Below are 21,697 nucleotides of genomic sequence, written 5' to 3'. Positions count from 1 at the left end.
GTGTTTCTTGCCCTCAGTAGCTGAGATAGCAGCTCTAGGAGACGAACTGGTCAGTGACAAGGGCCATGAGAAATAATCAGAATGAAGAAGAGAATTAATTCCCTCAACATATTGCTGAGGTTCAGAAGGATAGGGCACTTAAATGGTTAACAAGTACATTCCCGGATACAGTTGTAAAGATTAAAAATACCCCAAACTTAGAGTGGGATCTATTTGAGAAAGTTGTAATTAATGACAGTGAGGAAGGAATATTCTTTGGCGACAGATTATTCTGTAAATGTCAAAGATGAAGGTTTCTGTCGCCATGTTCAGGAGCAGGGTTGCAGGCTGCAGTCAGGAGCCAGATACTGGGATTTTTCTGGATAACAGGTCTGGGATTTAATTTGTTTCAGTTCAGATCAGAAGAAATAAGCATGAATTTAATCGCAGTTCATAGTTTCAGCTTGGCCAATTACACAATGGTAGGTCTGATCCCTCTGCTGCAGGTGTTGATCTAAAGGAAATTTAGTCTCCAGAGGTGACAACAGGATGAAGGGAGAGGAGGATGGAGACGGTACAGGAAGGCCACGTGCTGGTGCCGTCTACCTCCCTTTCACACTGTGAAAGGTCTCGGGCTGTGAAGGTCACTCAAATGGACACAAGAGCTTTTTAAGCAAACACTGTCTTCAGCATCCCTGAAGCCATTTGAGTGGGTTGCTCACCGGCTTGCTTCAGCAAAAGGTAGAAAGTGTGAGTTCTAGTAGGAGGAGAGTAGTAATGCTGGCCTTTTGGGAGAAGGGGTGTGATGACTGACTGACTCAATCATTTCTGATTTTTGTTTTTCAGGAACTTGCTGAGCCAGAAAGATGCGTGAGTATACGGAAAAGAAGGAAACATGTGGGACTATCTGTCTCAAGTACTTGCTCTTCATCTTCAACTTTTTTTTCTGGGTAAGAAGCTTCAGGGACACTGAGATGGCACTGCAGTTTTGGTGTTGGGGGTGCAGAAATCTTGGGCTTGATGAGGTCTTTGGCAAAAAGCACTGACATCAGTAAGGGATAGATTCCGTCCTGTGGGGTGAAATCCCATCCCTTGGGCTTTTCTACCCAGGCTGCAGAAGTTACCGTTTGACACCGTAGTCTGTGACTCTTTCTAGGTGATATTACTAAGTACAGGAAAAACCAGGGAGCCTGAAAACATGCTGTGTCTCTGCTTTATTTTTTCACCTGGCTTGCTTTTTCAGGGAGCCTCCACTGTCTTGCCATGCCTCCTTTCAAAATGGCAGGAGTCCTGGCTGTGGAGTGGGACAGCTAGAGCAAGGATAACAAACATGTTCTTGCAGCTGGGTCCACAGTAGAGCTTCTTAGAGTTGTGCTTTCCACCACAAAGCTAGTGATGCCAAAGGACTGGGTTTTTTCCTTTGCTGCCTAGGGCAGAGCATTGGAGTGTCCAGGTCAAACCTTTAAGGAAAGTTCTGTCTGAGATTACTAGGATCTGCATAAAACACTCCAGACACAAAATGCCTACAAAGAGAGAAGGGATTCCTAGGAGTCTGGCTTCTCCATGTTCATTTGCTGTAAGGGTGAGATTTTAACCAGCCAGGCTTTTTAGCTCCTTGACTGCTTTATCCCCAGATGTATAATCTAGGAAGGAGATACAGGGCATGGCTGTCACTTCCTGGTGGTCTTGCTTCCTGACAAGCAGTGGAAGGGTTTTGACGTAAAGCTGTTTTCTTGCCCTCTGCTGCTGTGTAGGTTTGACATGTTATTGTATTTGCCCACGTTACGGTGTGGCTACATTTGGAAGGGCTCTGGTTCAAGTATGAAATGCTGTGCACAAGTAGATGCTCCAGGTAGCTTGCATCTCAGGCTGCCCAGGGTGCAGAATAGGCCACCTTGAACCCCACCCCCTCCCATTGCACTGGGGCTTGCTCATGGTCCCAGTGAGACCTCTGGGAGGCCTTCCTTTATTAGATCATCTTTGGCTCAGCTAACGGACCTGAGGTATGCCTGGTACACCAGTCTTACTGCTCTGGGAGATCAGGAAGTTCACACGTGAGATACCTTTCGTTTGCTTGCTTCTCTCCCTACCCAGCTGGCTGGCGGGGCTGTGATGGCAGTAGGCATCTGGACCCTAGCTGAGAAGAGTGACTACATCAGCCTGCTCTCTTCCAGCACATATTCAGCAACTGCTTATATTCTGGTGGTGGCTGGAGTGGTTGTCATGGTTACCGGCATCCTTGGTTGCTGTGCTACATTCAAAGAGCGTCGGAATTTGCTAAGAGTGGTAAGTTTTGCTCAGTTCTTTTGTTTGAGGGAGGATTTACCCTGTTTTATCTTGAATCATACTGGGAGGGAGTGAAGCACCTTGGCTGTGCTCTGCACCAACATTATTTATTTGTCCTAGAGCAAATATCATTAAGGCCTCCAGCTCCTAAGGGCAGTGCTGTCCTTGTCCTAGAGGACAGGTTTTACTGCAGAGCATTTCCTTTCATCCACCCAAAGAATGTGCTTGCTGCTGCATGTTTCAAAAGTACAAATTATAGTTGTAATACTTTGTTTAAGAATGTCTATCTGAAACTATTCAAAATAAAATCTTGTGGTTTTTAACTCTTCCTTCTTCCCTGCCCATGCTGTATTCTCTTTTGGAAAATAGGAAGGAAAGAGAGAAGAAGATATAAGAAACCTATAACAAAACTGGCTTTTAATGATATTAGGTTCAAGCCAAATAAACATGCTATTTTTACTTGGTTGTCAAAAATCAAAACATTTCCAATTGATGTTTTCTTTAGGTGCAAATAAAATTATTTTAGTTTTGCTTCCACAAAAAAGCTACGCTGTTTCTTCTGTTTTTTACTCTTTTCATAGAATCATAGAAACCCTAGGTTGGAAAAGACCTTTGAGGTCATCAAGTCCAAATGTACCTGTCCATGACTAAATCATATCCCTAGCACTTCATCTACTCATCTTTTAAATACCTCCAGGGATGGTGACTCAACCACCTCCCTGGGCAGCCTGTTCCAGTGCCCAATAACTGTTTTGGCGAAACAGTTTTTCCTAATGTCCAACCTGAACCTCCCCTGGTGCAACTTGAGGCCATTTCCTCTCATCCTATCACCTGTAACTTGGGAGAAGAGACCAACACCCACAGCCTCCTTTCAGGTAGTTGTAGACAAGGTCTCCCCCCAGCTTCAATTTCTCTAGGCTAAACAACCCCATTTCCCTCAACTGCTCCTCATAAGGCTTGTTCTCCAGCCTCTTCACCAGCTTCGTTGCTCTTCTCTGGACATGCTCTAGGACCTCAGTGTCTTTCTTGTGGTGAGGGGCCCAAAACTGAACACAATATTTGAGGTGCAGCCTCACCAGTGCCGAGTACAGGAGCAGAATAACCTCTCTGGCCCTGGTGGCCACGCTGTTTCCAACAGCCAAGGTGCTGTTGGCCTTTTTGGCCACCTGGGCACACTGCTGGCTCGTGTTCAGTCAGCTGTCAACCAACATCCCCAGATCCTTCTCTGCCACTCTTCCCCAAGCCTGTAGTGCCGCATGGGGTTGTTGTGTCCCAAGTGCAGGACTCTGCACTTGGCTTTGTTAAACCTCATCCTGCTGGTCTCAGCCCATTGATCCAGCCTGTTCAGATCCCTTTGCAGAGCCTTGTGTTACTTCTGAGCTCCCTGCTCATCCACCTACACTGAAGTTTTTGACAAGTCTTGAGGTTTCTGTTCCACTTCCTTCCTCTCAAATCTTACTTTCAGTCTGGAGAGTGTCAGCAATCCTTTTCAGTATCTGGGCTACAGTGGTGTGTGCGGTGACTAAAATAACAATCAGTGGCTCTCTGCTTTCACAGTTACACAAGCAGATACTTCAACAACTCTTCACCAGCTGCTTCCTTTGCCAGTCATCATTCACCTGTCCAATTTCTCCTCTTTCATTTGGATAAAGGAACAGAAATAGGAGTAATGAGGAAGTCTGATGCTTGTACCACTGCTTTGAAGACTAGTAATCCCTGGGAGAGGCGGAGTAGGGCCGGGAAGGGAGAATAAAACACAGAGGTGGACACGGTGCCTGCATTACTGGTGCTTGTTCATTAGGCTTCTGATCTGTAGCAGTCTATTTTGGCCTGCTTCACTTACTTTCCATGCCAAAGAGATCTCCTTTGTCATTTTGCCTCCGTCAGAAGCTACGAATAAAAATCTGGTGGGGTTTTCTACGTTATTCTGCAATAGAAAACTAATAATTGTCTCTTAGGAACAAAAAGTCACTCTATGTCCTTACACCACACGTCCTTTTGGAGTGGCTGGTCGCGACAGGCCTATTGTCTCTTCTTGCTTGTATTCTGCTTATGTTGCTGGTGACTAATCTGCACAAGAGATAGGGCTGTACTTGCCAAGGCTGCGTAAGCCTGGCTGGGCGCCTTTGCCAGCTCTGAGCTCAGACAGTAATCATGACAACTTCACAGTCAGTGCCCAGGGGTCTGTGCCAGCCCATCCCAATTTCTCTGTACCAGAGGGCAACATAAATATGGGAGAGATCACTGTAAGAAGCACTGTCTGCTCTCCCCAGTGACTTCTTGGTGCTTTTAAAAATCAGTTATTGACAGCTTTGAGTGCTGTGCCTAAAATTCCTATCTGTTTTTTAGTTTGTTTTTCTGCTGAAGACTCGGGAAGCTGTGATTTTTATTTGTCTTTCTACCTGCGTATGAGTTTTGTTGGCCCACTTCAAGGCTTTTCATAGTATTTCATTGCTATGCCACTTTTTTTTGTGTCATTGCTTATTTGACTTCCTTGTGTCCCACCTTAGCCAGCTGATGTGCTGAGGCTCAGGCAACACATACAGAGTTTCTCTGGCCCTGTGATCAAGCATGGCAGTGGACCTGCAGCCTGGCTGGCCGTGATGCTGCAGTCCAGCTCTTTACAAGTGCACAGACTGCTACTGTGTTATACTTCAGTCCAGACACGCTTTCGTACACAAAAGTATGGAAGCAGGAGTCTCAGAAAAGGACCCATCAAATAGAAGACCTTGCACATAAAGAAAGGAGGTGGCTTTCTTCAGGCTTGCCCCCTCACACTGCCACTTCTAGTTAGCTGACTTGGATAGGGAGAAGGGAAAATGCTGGTTATGATTTCTGTACCTGCTGCATTTCAGCCTGTAGCCCTCCCACTGAAGTGAGATTGTGGATAGAGGAGTACAGTTGCTATATATATCTCCTCTTCACATGGAGGAAAGATCTCTCCAGAGAGCAATTTGGATTGTAGGTGAGTTAGCCGTTCTTCGGGTTATTCAGAGAAAACACACAAAAGCTTGGTACTTGAAGCTGGCTGGAAGAAATCTGAATCCTGTAGATCATGAGGAGACACCAGGCAGCCCTGACTCTGGCTTGAAGCCAAAATAAGAGTCAGTTTTGCCCAGAGCCCACCCAGGTTCCAGGCATGTGTCTACTTCAGGGCTTTGGATGATCTCACGTTTCTGACTTGTTCTTCATCCTCTTGGGAAGCAAGTAGGGCATGTCCGCACAGCTCCATGGTGGAGGTGGCCTACTCCCAGAGCAGACCTATGTGAGAAAACCCTGCAATTCCTCATGGAGAGGAGGGAGAGAAGCCCAGTGTTCTCTGTATGTTCAGAGTGAAAGCTGCTGCTCCCTTATTTCAGCATGAAGTGAAAGTGGCCCTGAGGGAGCGGTGAGACTGACGTAAGGGTAGTGATGCAATGTATCAGCAGAGACAGGTTGGATGCATGGGTGGCAGATGCACTAATCTTCCTTACAAGGTTTTACAAGGGCCTTGCGACTCAAATTTTTTAAGGCCTGCTAGATATGTTTGTTTCTATCCACCGTAGGCTGGCACAAGAAGCCAAGCTGTGGTGACACACTTCAGCTCTACTTGAATGCCTCTGACATGATGACATAAAGGGAAAAAAAAAAAAAAGGAAACTTTCCAGTTCATTGGTGGTTCTCAACATCCTGCTGCCCTCCTGCCTCCTCCTTGGTGGAGAGGTGATGTCAGAGCGGTTAGGGCATACCTAGGTCCCAACAAAAGAAAGGCAGCCTTTGTGTCAAGGCGAACCAATTCTTTCTTGCCCCCTTTCAACCTCCTGTGACTGTTGGGACCAGCCTTTAGCCATCCCACGCTCTGCTGGGTGACTCATTCCCCTGGTATGAATAGGTACCTTGTACAGGCGTCTGCAGAGACAGTCGGAGTTCTGCCAGGGGAGAGTGTGGGGCTGGGGAGTGAAAGCCTGAGATTGTGTGCTCAGATTAAAGCCCAGTCTGCAGATAAAGCCCAGCTGTCCATCCTTTGCAGCTGCTGAATCCCACCAGGGGTGAAAGTGGAAGCCCGAGTGTTTGTGTCTTGTTGTTTTACTTGTGCAAAGGAGCTTAGAAATACCTAGCAAAGTATGGTGCACAGTGGGAGAGTACCCCTCACACAACAGAAGGCATCTGTGCTGTTTAGGTCAGCTTGCTATGTCCAGTTCTTTGCTGTCCTTCTTTGTGCCACGAAGAGATGATTTGATGTCCAGTTATATTTGTAGGGAGCTGTTTGCTTTGTTGCTTGGGAACAGCAGTCTCTTAAGCTCATGGGTAAAACAGAAAATGGGAGGCCAGCTCTTACAGGGACCTTGTGTGAGGCCCTTGTTATGGCTGGAACTGATGTCTCTTCAGCTTTATCTACAGAAATATGAATTCAGTAGCAGTTATAGAACAGCCTGGAATTGTAAAGAGACTGTTCAGTGCTGACCAAGAGCAAGGCAGGGGCTATGTGTTAGGACAAGGGTTCTCCCTGACAAGGTCTCTTTGACTTTAAGGAGAAAGTGGTCATGTAGAATCATAGAATAGTTAGGGTTGGAAGAGACCTTAAAGATCATCTAGTTCCAACCCCCCTGCCATGGGCAGGGACATCCCACTAAATCAGGCTGCACAAGGCACCATCCAGCTTGGCCTTGAACACCTCCAAGGATGGGGCATCCACAATTTCCCTTGGCAACCTGTTCCAGTGTCTGACCACTCTCATAGTGAAGAAATTCTTTCTAATGTCTAGTCTAAATCTGCCCCTCTCCAGTTTGTACCCGTTCCTCCTCATCATATCACCACAAGCCTTTGAATAGCCCCTCTCCAGCTTTTCTATAGGCCCCCTTCAGGTACTGGAAGGTCTCTATAAGATCTCCTCTGAGCCTTCTCTTTTCCAGGCTGAACAAGCCCAGCTCTCTCAGCCTGTGCTCGTAGGTAAGGTGCTTCAGCCCTCCGATCATCTTTGTAGCCCTCCTCTGGACCCGTTCCAACAGTTCCATATCCTTACATTAAGGATTCCAGAACTGGACACAGTATTCCAGATGAGGTCTCACAAGAGAGGAATAGAGGGGCAGAATCTCTTCCCTTGCCCTGCTGGCCACGCGTCTTTTGATGCAGCCCGGGATACGGTTGGCCTTCTGGGCTGCAGGCATGCACTGCTGGCTCATGTCAAGCTTCTCATCGACCAGTACCCCCAAGTCCTTCTCTGCGGGGCAGCTGTCAATCACATCATCCCCCATCGTGTACTGAAAATGGGGATTGCCCTGACCCAGGTGCAGGACCTTACACTCGGCCTTGTTGAACCCCGTGAGGTTCTCACAGGCCTACTTCTCCAGTCTGTTCAGGTCCCTCTGGATGACATCTCATCCTTCTGGTGTGGCAACTGCACCACCCAGCTTGGTGTCATCCGCAGACTTGCTAAGCGTGCACTCAATCTCACTGTCAATATTATCAATAAAGATATTGAACAGCACCGCTCCCAGTACGGACCCCTGTGGGACGCCACTTGTCGTGGATCTCCATCTGGACTTTGAGCCATTGACCATATCACCCTCTGTCTTCAGGCCTGCCCAGTCCTTTTAATCTAGTACACACATTCCTCCTCATAGGCTTGGCTTCCCTTCCTGTTTGTGTGTAGGAACGGTGCTCTCCAAAGGTTTTCTGTACTGGTGATTTGATTCTCCTTGTGGTAAGCAGAGTACATCCTTTCCATTTCACTGTCATTAAGCCCTTTTAAGAAATAGTCATGTTCTCCACTTAGTCTTCTAAGAGCTCTTCTGACTCTGGATTTGAGATGCTGATCTGTTCCCTCTAGATACTCGTTCAGCAGAACATACAGTCACAGTCCTGAGTGTGAATCAGTGCTAGTCCATCTGCTTCAATGCTGCCCTTCAGCCTGTGGTTGAGCCCCCACAGAAGTCACTGGGAACATAAATCTGTGGTTTATGCTTATGCTTAGGTGGTCTGCTTTATCCTTCCATGAAATGAGCCCTTTCATTATAACATGCATTACTGGTTAGTAAGTTGGTGAAATGCCCTAAACAATATCAAACCAAGCAAAATTGTTGTATTTTTTTCTATTGATGTCAGAACCAGATGTTTTCTGTGATATTGAGCGTAGTCATCAGGTTATGCAGCAACCACTTTCTTTTGTCCAGTGATCTTATCTCAGTTGCCTGCACTTTTCCATTCTCTACTGTGGGAGACTTTCCATCCTTGCTGTGGCTCTGAGAGTTACACTCACACTTGCTGCTGCTTGTCTTCGGTTATCCTGTGGTTTGGGGTTTTCTTAACCAATGTGATTGTTCCTTTCCTACCCTATTGAGGTCTTAATCTAAGTCCCTGCCTTTGAATGCTGCTGCAAAAGGCATCAATGAAGACAGTCATGCATTTTACCAGCTAACGAAAAGCTGGCTCCCAGCTCTCCTTACATTCAGTTCTAATATCCTGCTATTCCCTTTATTTTGCAGTACTTCATATTGTTGCTGTGCATCTTTCTCCTGGAGATCATTGCGGGAATCCTGGCCTATGTCTACTACCAGCAGGTGAGTGGGCATTAGTCCTCAGAGACTCAAACGAGGGAGAGAAAAATGGGTTATCATCCCATTTCTTCAGCCAGAATTGGGCTTGGAGGCTTGGGACCTAGGGTCTGGTTGTAGTTCACCTTTCCTCACTCCTCTCACCATAAAGAAGACCTTGGATTACTGTTCTTGACATGGTGGTGATTACTCTGGAGAGGATGCTCAGCCTTGCTGCTCAGCAAGGTGAAGTGCACACCTTTGTGCACTGTTTTTCAGCAGAGCCCTGTTGAAGACCATTTTTGAGTCTTTGTAAATCTAGGAACTCTCCTAATGTCCTTCAAGGCATAGCTAGCCCCAGCAACTGAAATCACACTAGTCCTATTCAGCGTATTCAGGACATCGGAAGAGTTCCTGCTGAATCCAGCAAGCTAGCTGCCATACTTTTGAACTGGCAGAGATAATGAGTGGTCCAGCTGAGAGGTTCTTTCAGGTCAAGAAGTTTTTGAGAGCTTTACTTAAGCAGCTGAGCTGAGGTGCTGGAGAAGCACAGGCTCCCAACAGCTGCAGTACTAGCTTGGCACTTTTTGCAGTTGCAGAGAGAAGAGGCTTAAGTCATCATTTTGTTTTCAAAGGGAGTGTAGCCACCAAAGCATAAACAGCCTGGGAAGTTGCTGTCATGTCTGGAAATTGATTGGAAGCAGCAAATTAGGATTGTTATCAAGTGGCTGTCTGAAAAGCAGCTGGACATGCCATCTTGTTGGCTTCACTGCCAGAACTCTTGGGCCTTCTGTGCTTTGCCTCACCAAGATGGTCACTGACTGTTTGTGAGGAGCCAGAGAACTGTGCTGGCTCCTGCCAGGAGATATCAGTGGCATAAATGCGTATATTTAACAGGGAGGGATAATCCTGGCAGGCGTGGCAAGAAGGCAAGGTTCATCCATCCATGCAAAGGCACAAGGTTTATATATAACAATAGTTGAAGAGGAGGTGATCCTTAGGTTGAAATAAGGGACATCATATTCGGAGCAGTATCCTTGAGTGCTTTAGATCACTTAAAGATGTCTCTGATCAGTAGCTGCATTTTCCCTTGCCCTCTGGCTGACAAATCCACCTTCTTTCCTGGTTGTGGGCTGCTTGCTGTTTGCCACTGTTTTTATTTCAGCCCTTGCTTTGGTGTCTAAGGCTTGTGTGCATGTCTGAACTGTTCCTTTTGTTATCTCTGTTCAGTGCTGCAGTACTTCCCTGTGAACCCGCAGGTAATTGCTTTTCTCCCAAGTAATAATTCTGCTAATTAACTCTCCTCTTTCTTTGCTTCTGATGCCTTCCAGCTGTTGAACCTTTTCCTTTCTTTTTGTTATGCTAAGTCCATTGCACTTCTGTAGAGCTTCCCAGCCCAGGATCTCAAAGCATTTTGCAAATATTAATGAATGAAGCCTCTTATTATCTCTGTGAGGTAGGTGTCCCCAGGTTTGAAGAGAGAATTAACTGCAGACTGTATTTCGCACAGTTCAGTGTAACCAGATGCTTGATGTCTTATGTGCTACTTAATGGATAGAATAAAAGATGTATACTGAGGCTACCCAACTGTTTAATTCCCTGGCCCCATCTAAATGCATGTTAATGTTGTTTGTTGGCATAGGAAACTTAGGATTTTGTAGGTGTTAGACTAATGCAGTGTTGCTGTATGAACCAGGAAAATGTATGTCAAGAAAAAGATGAAGCACTTTGGCACTTTTTGCCTGTCACCTGGATAGATGAAAATAATTCCACTATATTAAAATAGCTTCCACAGGAATGAATGTTTGAATTCAGTCACCCAAACATGACAGTGGTTTCTGATGATGCTTTCAGAAATTCTGTTTCCAAAATCAGATTTATCTCCCTGTCACTATTATCAAGAAAGGCCTTGTAGTGCTTTTGCAATCACACACTGAATTCCCTGCTGTAGCATCCTATTTGATGATGGTACAAGCACTCTTCAGACTACATGGCTTCAGTCCATTGTGCACAGAACTCTGATTTCTTCCGGCTCCTGGAGAAAGTGATTTGGCTTTTAGTATTTTGTCACAGGCTTCAGAGGGAGAAGACTGCATGTGGTCTCATAGGCACACTTGTATTTAAGCAGGCACAGTTTTGTATTCTCTTTTGATGCAGAGATGTCTTGGCAATCTTAGAAATTCAAGGTGAAGAACCATATGGTGATGTGTGGCATAGGCTGAAATTTGGTCCTGAAGCATCCTCTTCCAGTTGTTAAAATAGAGACATGATCTGTAATCAATTGGAAATAAGCCTGTCCTGTAGAACCTAGGAGAATGATCTTGAAGGAAGCTGTAGCTTCCACTGGGCACTCTGCTTTTCTCGTGGAGCAGAGGCAGTGAAGCATATGCAGGCTTCTGAGTTGCTCTGAGGGGTAAGATGGCCTTGTCATTTTATCCCACTTGTCTCTTTCATTCAGCTGAGCATGGAACTGAAGCAAAATTTGAAGAACACCATGACCCAGAAGTACCGGCAGGCGGGAGAAGAGAGTGTAACCAGCGCAGTAGACAAACTGCAGCAGGAAGTAGGTATCTCTAGAGGCAGGGAGAATTAATGCAATTGCAGGGTTTAAAATCAAATGCACAAAAGGCATTGTGGGCTCTAGACATCCAACATGTAGCTATTTCTGCTGTATGTTTAGTGTATGTTCTGCTGGTTCTCATTCAAGACAAGGTTGGATGGGGTGCGAGGCCTGAGCCATGCAACTGGCAGAATTGCATGGTGTGATCTCTGAATTGCATGCCCAATGACACTGGGGAAACAATATCTAAATTGTTCCTAGAGTGCAGTGAAGCTGCTGACTTACGCTGACAGCTGTTTCTGCTTCCCGCTTCAGAGCTTTGCAGAAATTGCTGCCATTTGCCATTAAACTCAGTACCGTAGAGAGCAAAATACAATGAAAGAAGAGCCTTCCTGCCGCTAATGCTGGCTGTGCCTGGCTCTGGGGTCATTGAGGTTGAGGCTGCTGCAGGTGTTCCTACAGAAGGGGACCCTTGTGCACAGACGCTTCCAAAGTACCCGGCCTACTCTACACACACTGCTGTAGCAAGTGCTTTTGTAACAGTAACTATTAGTTAAACTTACCCTGTTATCACCATTAATGCTCTCCAGTCTGGTGGTTAAGAGTGTAGGCTGCTGCAGAGGTGCTTTGGTTACAGTTCATCCCAGTGGTAAACAAAAGTAACAGCTGCTGAAAGATGGATGAAGCTGATATTTAATGGCCATTTTGGGACTCTTAACACAAAGGTCAGTAATAATTACGGTAGTCTAAAAGAGAATAGAAAAGCCTGTGAGATAGCTGAAATCTTTCCACAAAGGAGGGTGAAGCTCTGGGCTTGGTGTGGGAGGCTGGAGGGAGGAGGAGGTTACAGTTCTTGCAGGCTCAGCCTTTGCTCTGTGTGCACAGTTCAAGTGCTGTGGGAGCAACAACTACACAGACTGGGCTGACAGCCTGTGGATCAGATCTCAAGAGGCCAGTGGACGGAAAGTCCCAGACAGCTGCTGTAAGACGATAACCGACCTGTGTGGCCGAAGAGACCATCCTTCCAACATCTACAAGGAGGTAAATAGCTAAAAAAGGCCTTCAGAGCCACCTGTCACAAAGTATGTAGAAGGAGGTAGGAGGCTGTTGGTTCAGTGCTGCAGAATATGGGTAGGCTTCAAAGTCAGTAGGATTCCTTAGAAAGCAGAATTCATAGCTGAGCGTTCAGCCATCTAAGGTATTATTTCATATGCAGATATAGAGAAAAATATTGAATTATATTTGTTGCTACAGATTATGCTAGTGATAGAGGGAAGTGGAAGAGGTTGTTGGTTCTGGCAGGAGGCATGGATGTGAGCCTTGCATTTGATACAGCTTCCTGTCATTGGAATTACTCAGTAAGGTGCAAATGGTACTTCTGGTCTGTGACTGATGTAGTGGGATTTCACCAACAGCATGAAGAAACAGTGTCTGGGGAAGGACCCAGTAGCAGATAAATTAGACTAGTTCCAGTGGGCTGCCATTGGGCTGAAAAGAAGGCTGGAGTTGTGATGGAGGAACTTGCCTCTTTTCTAGAAGAAGCACATTGAATCCCAGATTAGCTGAGTAAGAAAACAGGTAGCTCTCAGACTATTTATTCATCCAGCTTGCATAAGGCTGGTAAAAGTTCTGACATTAATTTTTGCACCCTCCAGTGCTGGCTTTAACTCGCTCACTGTGATGAGGGCAGTATAGTCCTTTTTCTCATCAGTGGAACCAGCACCTTAGTTGGCTGTATTGAGCCTGGGGAGCAGCAGCTGGAGCTTTTACCTTGTTCCTGTTCCCCTGGCAGTTAAAGAGGGCTGTGGATGAAGAAATTCCCTCTTCAAAGCAGATATTCTCATCACAGTCTGTGCATTGAGCTGGACTTCGAAGTGAAGTGTGCATCTGCCATTAAGTGAAGCAACTCAAACAGCTAAAAGGAAACCAACCATCTGTCTTTGGGACATAAACAGGGAGTCTCTGATCTGCCAAAGTCCCTCTTACATCCAGTTGCTTGGCTGGGTTTTGCTCTTCTGGAAGAAGGCTTTCCCATAAGGTTTGTGCTTTCCAGGCAAGACCCTGTAGAGGAAGCTCAGAAGAGAGTCCAAGGGCTGATGAAGTGTTTCTGAGAGTGGAAACCTACAACGGTTTGAGGAACAGGGCTGGCAATTCCCATCTTTTCTCTGTGCTGTGTGAAGCTGGAGGTGGCTGCCACGCTGCATTATTGAAAAGCCCTGTAGGCGGTCAAATGTATCGGGCTAGCTTTAGAGGGGGAAAAGCTGTAAGGAGGGGAGGTTTGCCGCATGTCGTGATACAAGGTCTCATCGAGAGTTGGAAAGCGTTTTACTGGCTTTAGAGAGGAAAAAAGCTAGAAAAGGGTCAGATCAGAGAACAGGAGTAACTGCTTTGTATCGGGGCAGCTGGGGCTAACTGTAAAACCTAATGCTAGCATGAGAAAAATGAGGCCTTTGCCATCTCTCCCTACAGGGCTGCACGCTTACTTGTTCCTTCTGCCTGTGTGCCCATAGGTGTCCACATAGGTATCTGTTCACTGTAGGCTTCTGGGGCAGGAGGGCCCCCTTAGGGCAATGCTGTAGCGTATACAATAAATCTCCCTGATATTACCATGGAAAACCTGCCTTAACAGATTAAGCAGTTTTATTATTTAAAAGCAACTCTTCAAAAAAAAAAAAAAAGAAAGAAAAAATCCAACACAAGCCAGAGGATGCTCTTACTGATTTTTTTTTGCCATATGACAAAAAAACTTGGGGCTGAAACAGAGAAGAAAAGGTCATGTTGCTAGCCAGAGCTGCAGTTGCAAGACAGGCAAGCAGAGCTTGGCTTTCCAGGTCCACGCTGAAGCTCAGTGCTGGCATAAATAGCAATGGGAGGAATTTACTCTTAAAGGGCTCCTGTCATCCTAGAGGTCTTGTAATTCGATCCACTCAGCAACATTTTCTTGGCCTTCTGGCCTGATAGGAGTAAACATCCTTTCTGGGCATACGGTAGTGAGAGAACCTTCCTCCATGTATCTCAGAGAAAAATGACATGATCCTTGGGTGTGATGTGGCCAGTGGTTCTTCTCTATTTCTGATGCCCTGATGTACCTTGGGTTTGTTCGGTGGTTCCTGAGGCAGTAGTTCCAGAGCAGTACAAAACATGATGCAGTTTACATCATCTGTGTAGTTTTTCCAGTGACATCAGAGGAAGAGACTGCTCATGGACACTGCTTTTTGTGGCATTGCCTTCAAGGGTTGCAACCATTGGATTAAAGCGAACAAGCGGTTAAAATGAAGCTGATTTTCCATGTGTCTCCTTTCACCCTGCAGAACGGTTGTATCACCAAGCTGGAAAACTTCATTCAAGAGCATCTGAAAATTATCGGGGCAGTGGGGATCAGCATTGCTTGCGTGCAGGTAAAAGGGCTGAGTGGGGTTTAAAAGTGCTAGGCAGGAGTTAGAGGAACCCCAGAGCCTGAGAGATGAAACAATAAATGGGATATTTTAGGCTCTTCCTTGCCTGTCAAAGGAGGTTGTCAGGTACCTTGGGGACCCAAGGGTTCACTAGCTGCAAGGTGCAAGCCTCTTCTGCTGGTCTGTAAAATTTGCTTCTGGTGAAGGAGTGCAACCAGCTGGGCAAGGGAGAGCATTCTGCTCGAAGATGGTGAGAAAGGTGGTGCTTACTATGGCAGGCAATTTGGCAGCCTGAGAGAGACCTCTTGTGGAAATGTGCTGTGATTGCCCGTGCAGCTGAAGAGCCAGTCTGGAGGAGTTTCCTACCCTAGTTATTTAGGATTATGTTAAATCATCCAAAATTTCTCCCTTGGCTGTGTCATACTGAAGAACAACACTGTGGGTCTGCAAATTATTTGGGAGAGGGTGATGAATAAACGGGTAGGACTGGATGCTCCCCACTCCCATTTTAGAGGGGACAGCACGGGATATTCTTTCTTCCAGATGCAGATCTCTCCAGGAGTTCCTCATCTTTCCCCTTGTTCTGGCAAGTAGCCAAATTATGCCCTAGAGAAACTGCTGTTGATTAATTATGAGGATTAGCACAGATTATGTTCTCCTCTGCTGCTTATGGCAAGATGGAGTGTGGTATTCCCAGGCAGGAGCAAGTTACCTCTTAAGTCTGAGTCCAGCAAACTGACAGAGTTTGCAAGCTGCTGCCTCTACTGCATCCATTCTGATTTTTTTTCATGCATTTCTGTTTTCTCTTTACACCCTGTAGATCTTTGGCATGATTTTCACCTGCTGCTTGTACAAGAGTTTAAAGCAAGAACCATATTAATAGCTGCGGGAACTCTGTTGCTTTCCCTCTGCCACTTCCCTTAGTGCCTGCCAACCCAACGACTCTCTCCCACTACCACAGAAGTATCCGTAACCTGAGGACGTGGCGCCGTAATTAAATGCCTCAAACCACGCATCGCCTTACCTGCCCCTCTGGGGGAAAGTCATCCTCCTTGTTGTGACAAGGCAGCCAGGAATTCAGTGGAATTTTTTTGTCAAGAAACAAAAGATCTGTGGATCTTCTACTAGAAGCTTTAGCAAAACAGTCCCTTAATACAACTACAAAGCAAGATTTATCCAGGGCCACTTCTCTTGAGACTTTTCCTGAGCCAGCCTGAAGGTATCAGAATGCTGTACAAGAACAATGGTTTGCTCTCTGAGAAGTGGCTCAGCAGCACCAGGTATTGACTGTGAGGACAGATGATGTTTCTGCGCTGAGCTGGAGCCAGAGCTGAGTCTCATACATGGAAGATTTCTCTCCCTCCTCCCAAGTGTGCACCAATGTTCTAACACAGCTGTTTACCTGAGAGGATGGCTGCCTGGTGGCATGGTGCAGGAGCTACTCTCTGCTGACTGGGAGCTCAACTTCGTGCTGCTGAAATCTTGTCATGACTCTGATCTGCTGAGATGTGGGTGCCTTAGGAAGCAATCTTTCCTCCTCTTCTTTCAAGTTTCCTCCAGCACAGTGACATTAGGAGCTGCAACAGGCCTTTTGCTTCCTGGTGATTCTGGAGCAAAGATGATGGACTACTTTCTGTTTCTTTAAGGTCTAATCTGTTTTATTGAGTGGCTTCCAGTGTGAGTGAGAAAACTTTGTTTCCTCATACTTGTCCCCTGCTGAGGTTTGGTGAAGAACTGGTCTGTCTGGGGAGCTGGCATATCTTGTCACCTTTTGGTTTGTTTGGTTAGTAGAAATACCTTCTCACATCTCTTACGTAGATGCTCTTGGCTTGATTTTTCTTATTAAAACCTCCAGGCTTGTCTCCTAGGCAAGAAATGAATATATACAAATGTTTTATCAGCCTCCCCTCCAGATTGCTCATCAGTCAGGTTTTAATGAGATCTGGAAGCCCACTTTACTGGTTACTTCCAACAAGGTCAAGATAGTCAGCTTCTACCAGTTGCCCCAGTGTACTTGGTAAATGGGTAGTGCTGGGTTAACTGTCTATTTGCTGCAGAGGAGTAGGTTTTAATTAAATATTCTCCCCGCACTGACATCCTGGATACATACAGGATCACTGCTTAATGGACTTAATGCCATTGTGATGCAAACAGTGTCTTAGTCTGAGTTCATAGGATCTTGTGTCCCTCTTGCCTTGCTCTCACCTTCCTGGTATGCCTGTTGCACCCATGAAGCAAAAAGGGCTGTGGGGTTTTGATGTTTCTAAATAGTAAAGACAAGACCTTTTATAAACTAACAAATCTATTCCGTCTGGCTTTTTAGTGGTGCTGGCTGCACCCTGTCCCTTGGCAGCAGACAGTTAACATGAGCAAAATCACCCACACCCCTAAAGGATCTTGCAGCACTGTGGGGTCTTTAGTTCTTGGAGCAGAAATCTTGGACTGGCGCTGACGGGTGACAAGTTGAAGTTCAGATCAGGTCAATCTGAAACCCCCATCAGCATCAGTGTAGTTAATCCTTAACTAATGCAGAAAGAGAGATGAAGGAACTCAGGTGTATCCTTTGTTCCACAACAGTAGGGAAGAGGGGAAAGAAGTCTGAAGTATTGTGTAATGATCTAAAGGAGACATCTCTATATTATTTCTTGTTTTGTAATCGACGTCCTGACAAGTATTGACTACTAACTAAGAGGAAAATATTGAGCGCGTTGCTTGAAGCAATATTTCTAATTTCTTAAGCATATCTTCATAGCTGCCTTTACCCGTTCCCTTCAAACATATTGTACAGGGTTGGGAGAGGCCAGGAAGAATGACGTATGAACAGTAAGTTGGCTTGTGTCCATTGAGTTGTTTTATACTTTTTCTCTGTATAATAATATTCATTGCTTTTTTTTTTTTTTTTTAACCCAGTTTAAGTTGCTGGCCAATAGAAAAATAAAGCTTAAGATTCTGTACTTCATCTGTTTAGCAAAATTGAAGGGGTACCGTGGGCTGGCTGGGTTATATGGATTCTTCAGATCCTGCTGCTGAGGAGCCAGTTCCTCAAGAAGAAGCTGGTTTGAGGGACCAGGCTGAGAAGGAAGCTGGGGAACAATCTACTTCGTGTGCCTGATCTTGCCAGCCTGGTGCTGGAAACTGCAGACTGCTCCTCCATGTGGCACACTGAGGGCTGAAGTTGCAGAACCTCAAGGTACCAGGTATTGCGTGTCAGCTGTAGTGGGTGCGTGGAGGTGTGTGCACCCAGTACTGCTCCCGAGTCTGTGGTGTATTCAGCCGCACTTGCTGGAATACTTAGTGATATCTCTTAGTGTCATTACACAGGCTGCACTTCCTTGTCACGTGCAGAGCGCTGAAGCAGATGGAACAGGGTCTTTGCCATTTGGTAACTTATTTTCACCTTGCTGGCCCAGCTGCTGCCTGTGATTGCCAGTCTGGTCTGCTTAAGAAGACCAGTTGAGGGTGCAGTCGGGATTCTGCCGTGTTCCCCTACGCCCTTTTTCCACTTAGGCCAAAGACAGTAGAAATCTTTCTCCTTTCCATCTTGAGTATAGGTGGGCTGTCTCTTCCTACTGCTGCGGAATAACAGTGTGTGTATGGATGCTGTGCTGAGTGTTTCCCTTATGTGCTGTGGAGCATCGCAGACATGTCAAAAAGAGGGAGCAGATGTGTGCCCTTTTTTATTGCCCTGTGTGATTTAAGGTTGAAAATTACATGTTACAAGTTTCAAATATGCCTGCATCGAGCCAGATGGAAATGCATGCCTGCAGCTAATGTGCATGGCCACTCGATGGCTCTCGGGGCTCAGCGCAGTGAGCTGTGAATTCAGCTCTTGTAATTCAAGTGAGTCCAAGTTCTATGGGCAGCAGGGCCATGGTGTCACCAAGCCCCAGGGAAGTGCAGTACAGGTCATGCTGGTGTTCCCTTGCCTGGAAGGGAAGGTCACTCCTTCCAGCCGTGGCAACCTGCCTGATTTTTATGCTGCAGCAAGACACTGGTCATGTAAGACTGAGGCTGAGGGCTTGACCTGGCCTGCACTTTGCTCAGAGCAGGGAATTCTGCTAAAAAAACCCCACCAATGTATTGATATATGCTGAAGAGGCAGACCTGAGTGGCTCAGTAGTGGTGAAATAAGCCACTGCCACTGCTGCAGTACCGCTGTAAGAAAGGCAAATGTGCTCCTGAGATGCATTGGCTAAGACAGGGATGTGGTTGCATCCATTTGAGACACCTTGTCCCAAGACTTGTGTGTGGCTCTGTCTGCTTGTTTTCAGAAGAGGTGAGTTGCAGATGGAGGATAAGCAAAGAAGGGGAGGGCTTGTCGTGGAAAGCTGTTTACTGAGCTGAAGCTGCAGGAGTGGGATGGGGTGGGCTCCTGCCTGCACACTTGCAGCAAGGGTGCAGAAGGTGGCATGGATGGGTCAGTGTTAACAATATCTCCTGAACAGGGTACCCTTGGCTGTTCTGCCACACCAAAAAAAGAACTGCCTGCAACTCCCCTCCTTGTGCGTCTTTCCATTCTCCTCTGTGTCATTAGGGCTGGAGTGTGGCTCCAGTTGTGCTTTCCCACCCTGAAAGGGAAATTAGCCTGCCTTCCGCAAGACTGTCATAGGGAGGCATCTGTGAAGTCTGCAGCACATTGTCTTTTAGCATGAAGCAATTGCTTAAAATTGCTTGAAAGCTTAAAAGCAATTGCTTAAAAGCAATTTTGCCTCTTCTTTGAATTGACTTCTGCAGTGTCTGCGATCAAGGTGCAATTACCATCTTACAGCATCCCCAAGGGCTGCACAGCCTCAGGTCTCTGTGTGCTGCTGCTGCTCTTGAGGTGAGTATGTGGATTTCTCCACCTCCAGGCCTGCAGATCTGGGCTGTGCTAATTTCCCTTCACAGCAATTAGCTCAGTCAGTGGTCTGCTCTCTTAGGTGCCTGGGTGGTCAGTAAAATTCATTCAGGAATAAAAGGGAAAATAGATGTAGCAAGCAGTAAATAGTTTCTGCAAGGGTCCCGCTTTAAGACAGTCACCCTGTTCCTGCAGTTTCAAACAAGACACAAGTGTTTCATGCTCCCCTGCAGAGTGGCTTCTAATCCCAAACTAGTTCACAACCTGCCATTTCTGCTCCTGCCTTTTAACTGGGGGGAATTTTCCAAACCCCAGAGAGGCCTTGGTGCCTCTGTATGAAGGGGCCATTTATGAAGCCTCCCTTCTTCGGTGGTTGTAATGTCCTTGTTTTCATTCTGGCCTGGGGCTGAGCAGGGCTGTGATGGTGGAGCGAGAAAGATGAGGAGCAGGCAGTGATACTCTCCTCCCTGGTGAGAAGTGGCAAAGGAGAATGCTCTCTCCTTTCCTGCGGTGAAACCTCCCCAGGTTTCCATGGGTATGTACATGCATGCATGCACCCCTGGGAGAAGATGCCAAGTGCTCTGCGCTGCTCCTTATCACACAGTGCTGAGCAGTGACAGGAGGTGCCTCAACCAGCACTGTTGTGGAGTTGGGGCACAGATGGATGTGAGCAGAGACTGACAGCTTCTCTTGGCTTGGCTGGCTTTGCTGTGGGGGTCCTGGGCCGACTCCTGTTCTATGTGTGGGAGCTGAGTGGTTCTTTGGGCTGCTGGTTGCACTGCACCATGTCTCCCTGGTGAGCTGCCTGTCACTTCCTGCCCCAAAGTTTGGTCAGGAGGAAAGATGGCGGTTGTGCCTATGACACCGCCCAGCTGGCTAAGGAGGCAGTGGGGAGCAGATTCATGTGATGCCTTCAGAAAAGACAAATTCCTTGTAGGGAGGGGGCTTGGTGCTCTCAAATGAGCTATAATCTCATGAACAAAAGGAGTGCTGGTGCCCATTAAATTCATTCAGTGACTCACAGCAGAGCATCATGCACGCTGAGGTTTTGAAGTCCTCTTACTCCGCAAAGGAGGCTGTTTCTCTTGCTTTCCCGGCTGCCTGCATTAGCTGAAAGGAAGCCGCATGTGCTGAGAACCTCAAGAGCAGCAGCTTTCCCTCTTCTGATTACTGCTTCTGTCTGCAGGAAGAAGTTGCTGAGCATCAAGGATTTCCAGGCTTCATTTCTTTGAGTAGTGAACTGTCTTGCTGGCAAGAGAACAGCATTTTCTGCCTACGCAGAGCGTGGAGAGAGCCCAGTGCCCCAGCAGGGCCTGATCCTGCCAACAGCTGCTGTGTCCCCCCGATGGGACAGCAAACCCCAACTCTTACCCCTTGCGGTCTCAGAGGTGGCTGCAGCACATGTCTCCAGCAGCTGTGGAGAGAGTGTGAGGGGCACACTGAGCCCCCTGCACCCCTCTGTGCTTGGAGGCCAACTCAAACCAGGCACTGACTCGCGGGTGCAGAGTGTGTGGAGCGATGCTTCACAGCTTTGACCGTGTTTCTGTGTATATATACCTGTATCTATAAATTGCCTCCTGCCATGCTGAAGGATTTATACTGCTTGCGGGAACTTTTACAGGTGAGATTTTTGTGTGTCTTTTTTTGCTTAAAAATACTGCAACTCCTTTATTCCAGAAACCTGCAACAACAGAAATATGCTGGCTCCTTCCCAAATCATGGTCCCTCTCTCTCTTCCTAGGAGAGGGACGTGCTCTCCTATGGTGGGTCAGCTGGCAGTCAGGGATTCTCCCTACCTCCTATCAGTAACAGGCCCAGCCTCTCCTCTTCTAAATGACTCTCCAGCCCTGGATTAACGAGGGACCGAGGTGAATTGTTGTACCACACAGCAAATGGCTTTCTCGTTAACCTAGCGGTGCCCCATTGATGTCTGGCTGCACATCTCCTGCACACCACTGCTGTAAACAAATGGGCACCTGCCTAAAGCAAGAGGTAGGTGATTTCATCAGAGCATGACCATCATCCTCTGGGGAAACAGATAGTACCAAAAAGTTCATCCATGCTTATATAGCAAGTTATGTGGTGGATTCTGGGGTACTCGCTGTGTAGGGGTGTCTGTGCAGAAAGC

At 46.7% G+C, this 21,697-nt stretch overlaps 1 protein-coding gene across 4 annotated transcripts in view; it reads left to right on the top strand.

Moving 5' to 3' along the window:
* The window catches only part of CD151 (CD151 molecule (Raph blood group)), a 38,882-nt gene extending 22,134 nt beyond the window's left edge, over positions 1 to 16,748 (top strand). For all 4 annotated transcript variants that reach the window (XM_054068278.1, XM_054068277.1, XM_054068279.1 and 1 more), the window contains exons 3-9: positions 826 to 929; positions 2,074 to 2,265; positions 8,730 to 8,804; positions 11,236 to 11,340; positions 12,223 to 12,378; positions 14,649 to 14,735; positions 15,553 to 16,748. In XM_054068278.1, the coding sequence (XP_053924253.1) occupies positions 846 to 929; positions 2,074 to 2,265; positions 8,730 to 8,804; positions 11,236 to 11,340; positions 12,223 to 12,378; positions 14,649 to 14,735; positions 15,553 to 15,612 (759 nt within the window). In that variant the 5' untranslated portion in view covers positions 826 to 845 and the 3' untranslated portion in view covers positions 15,613 to 16,748. The remainder of the gene's footprint in view (positions 1 to 825; positions 930 to 2,073; positions 2,266 to 8,729; positions 8,805 to 11,235; positions 11,341 to 12,222; positions 12,379 to 14,648; positions 14,736 to 15,552) is intronic.
* The last annotated feature ends 4,949 nt before the right edge of the window (positions 16,749 to 21,697 follow it).

This window comes from Cuculus canorus, chromosome 5, assembly GCF_017976375.1.
Source record: "Cuculus canorus isolate bCucCan1 chromosome 5, bCucCan1.pri, whole genome shotgun sequence".
NCBI lineage: Eukaryota > Metazoa > Chordata > Aves > Cuculiformes > Cuculidae > Cuculus > Cuculus canorus.
Note: the sequence above shows the minus strand (reverse complement) of the source record. Positions and strands in the feature narration are given on the sequence as shown.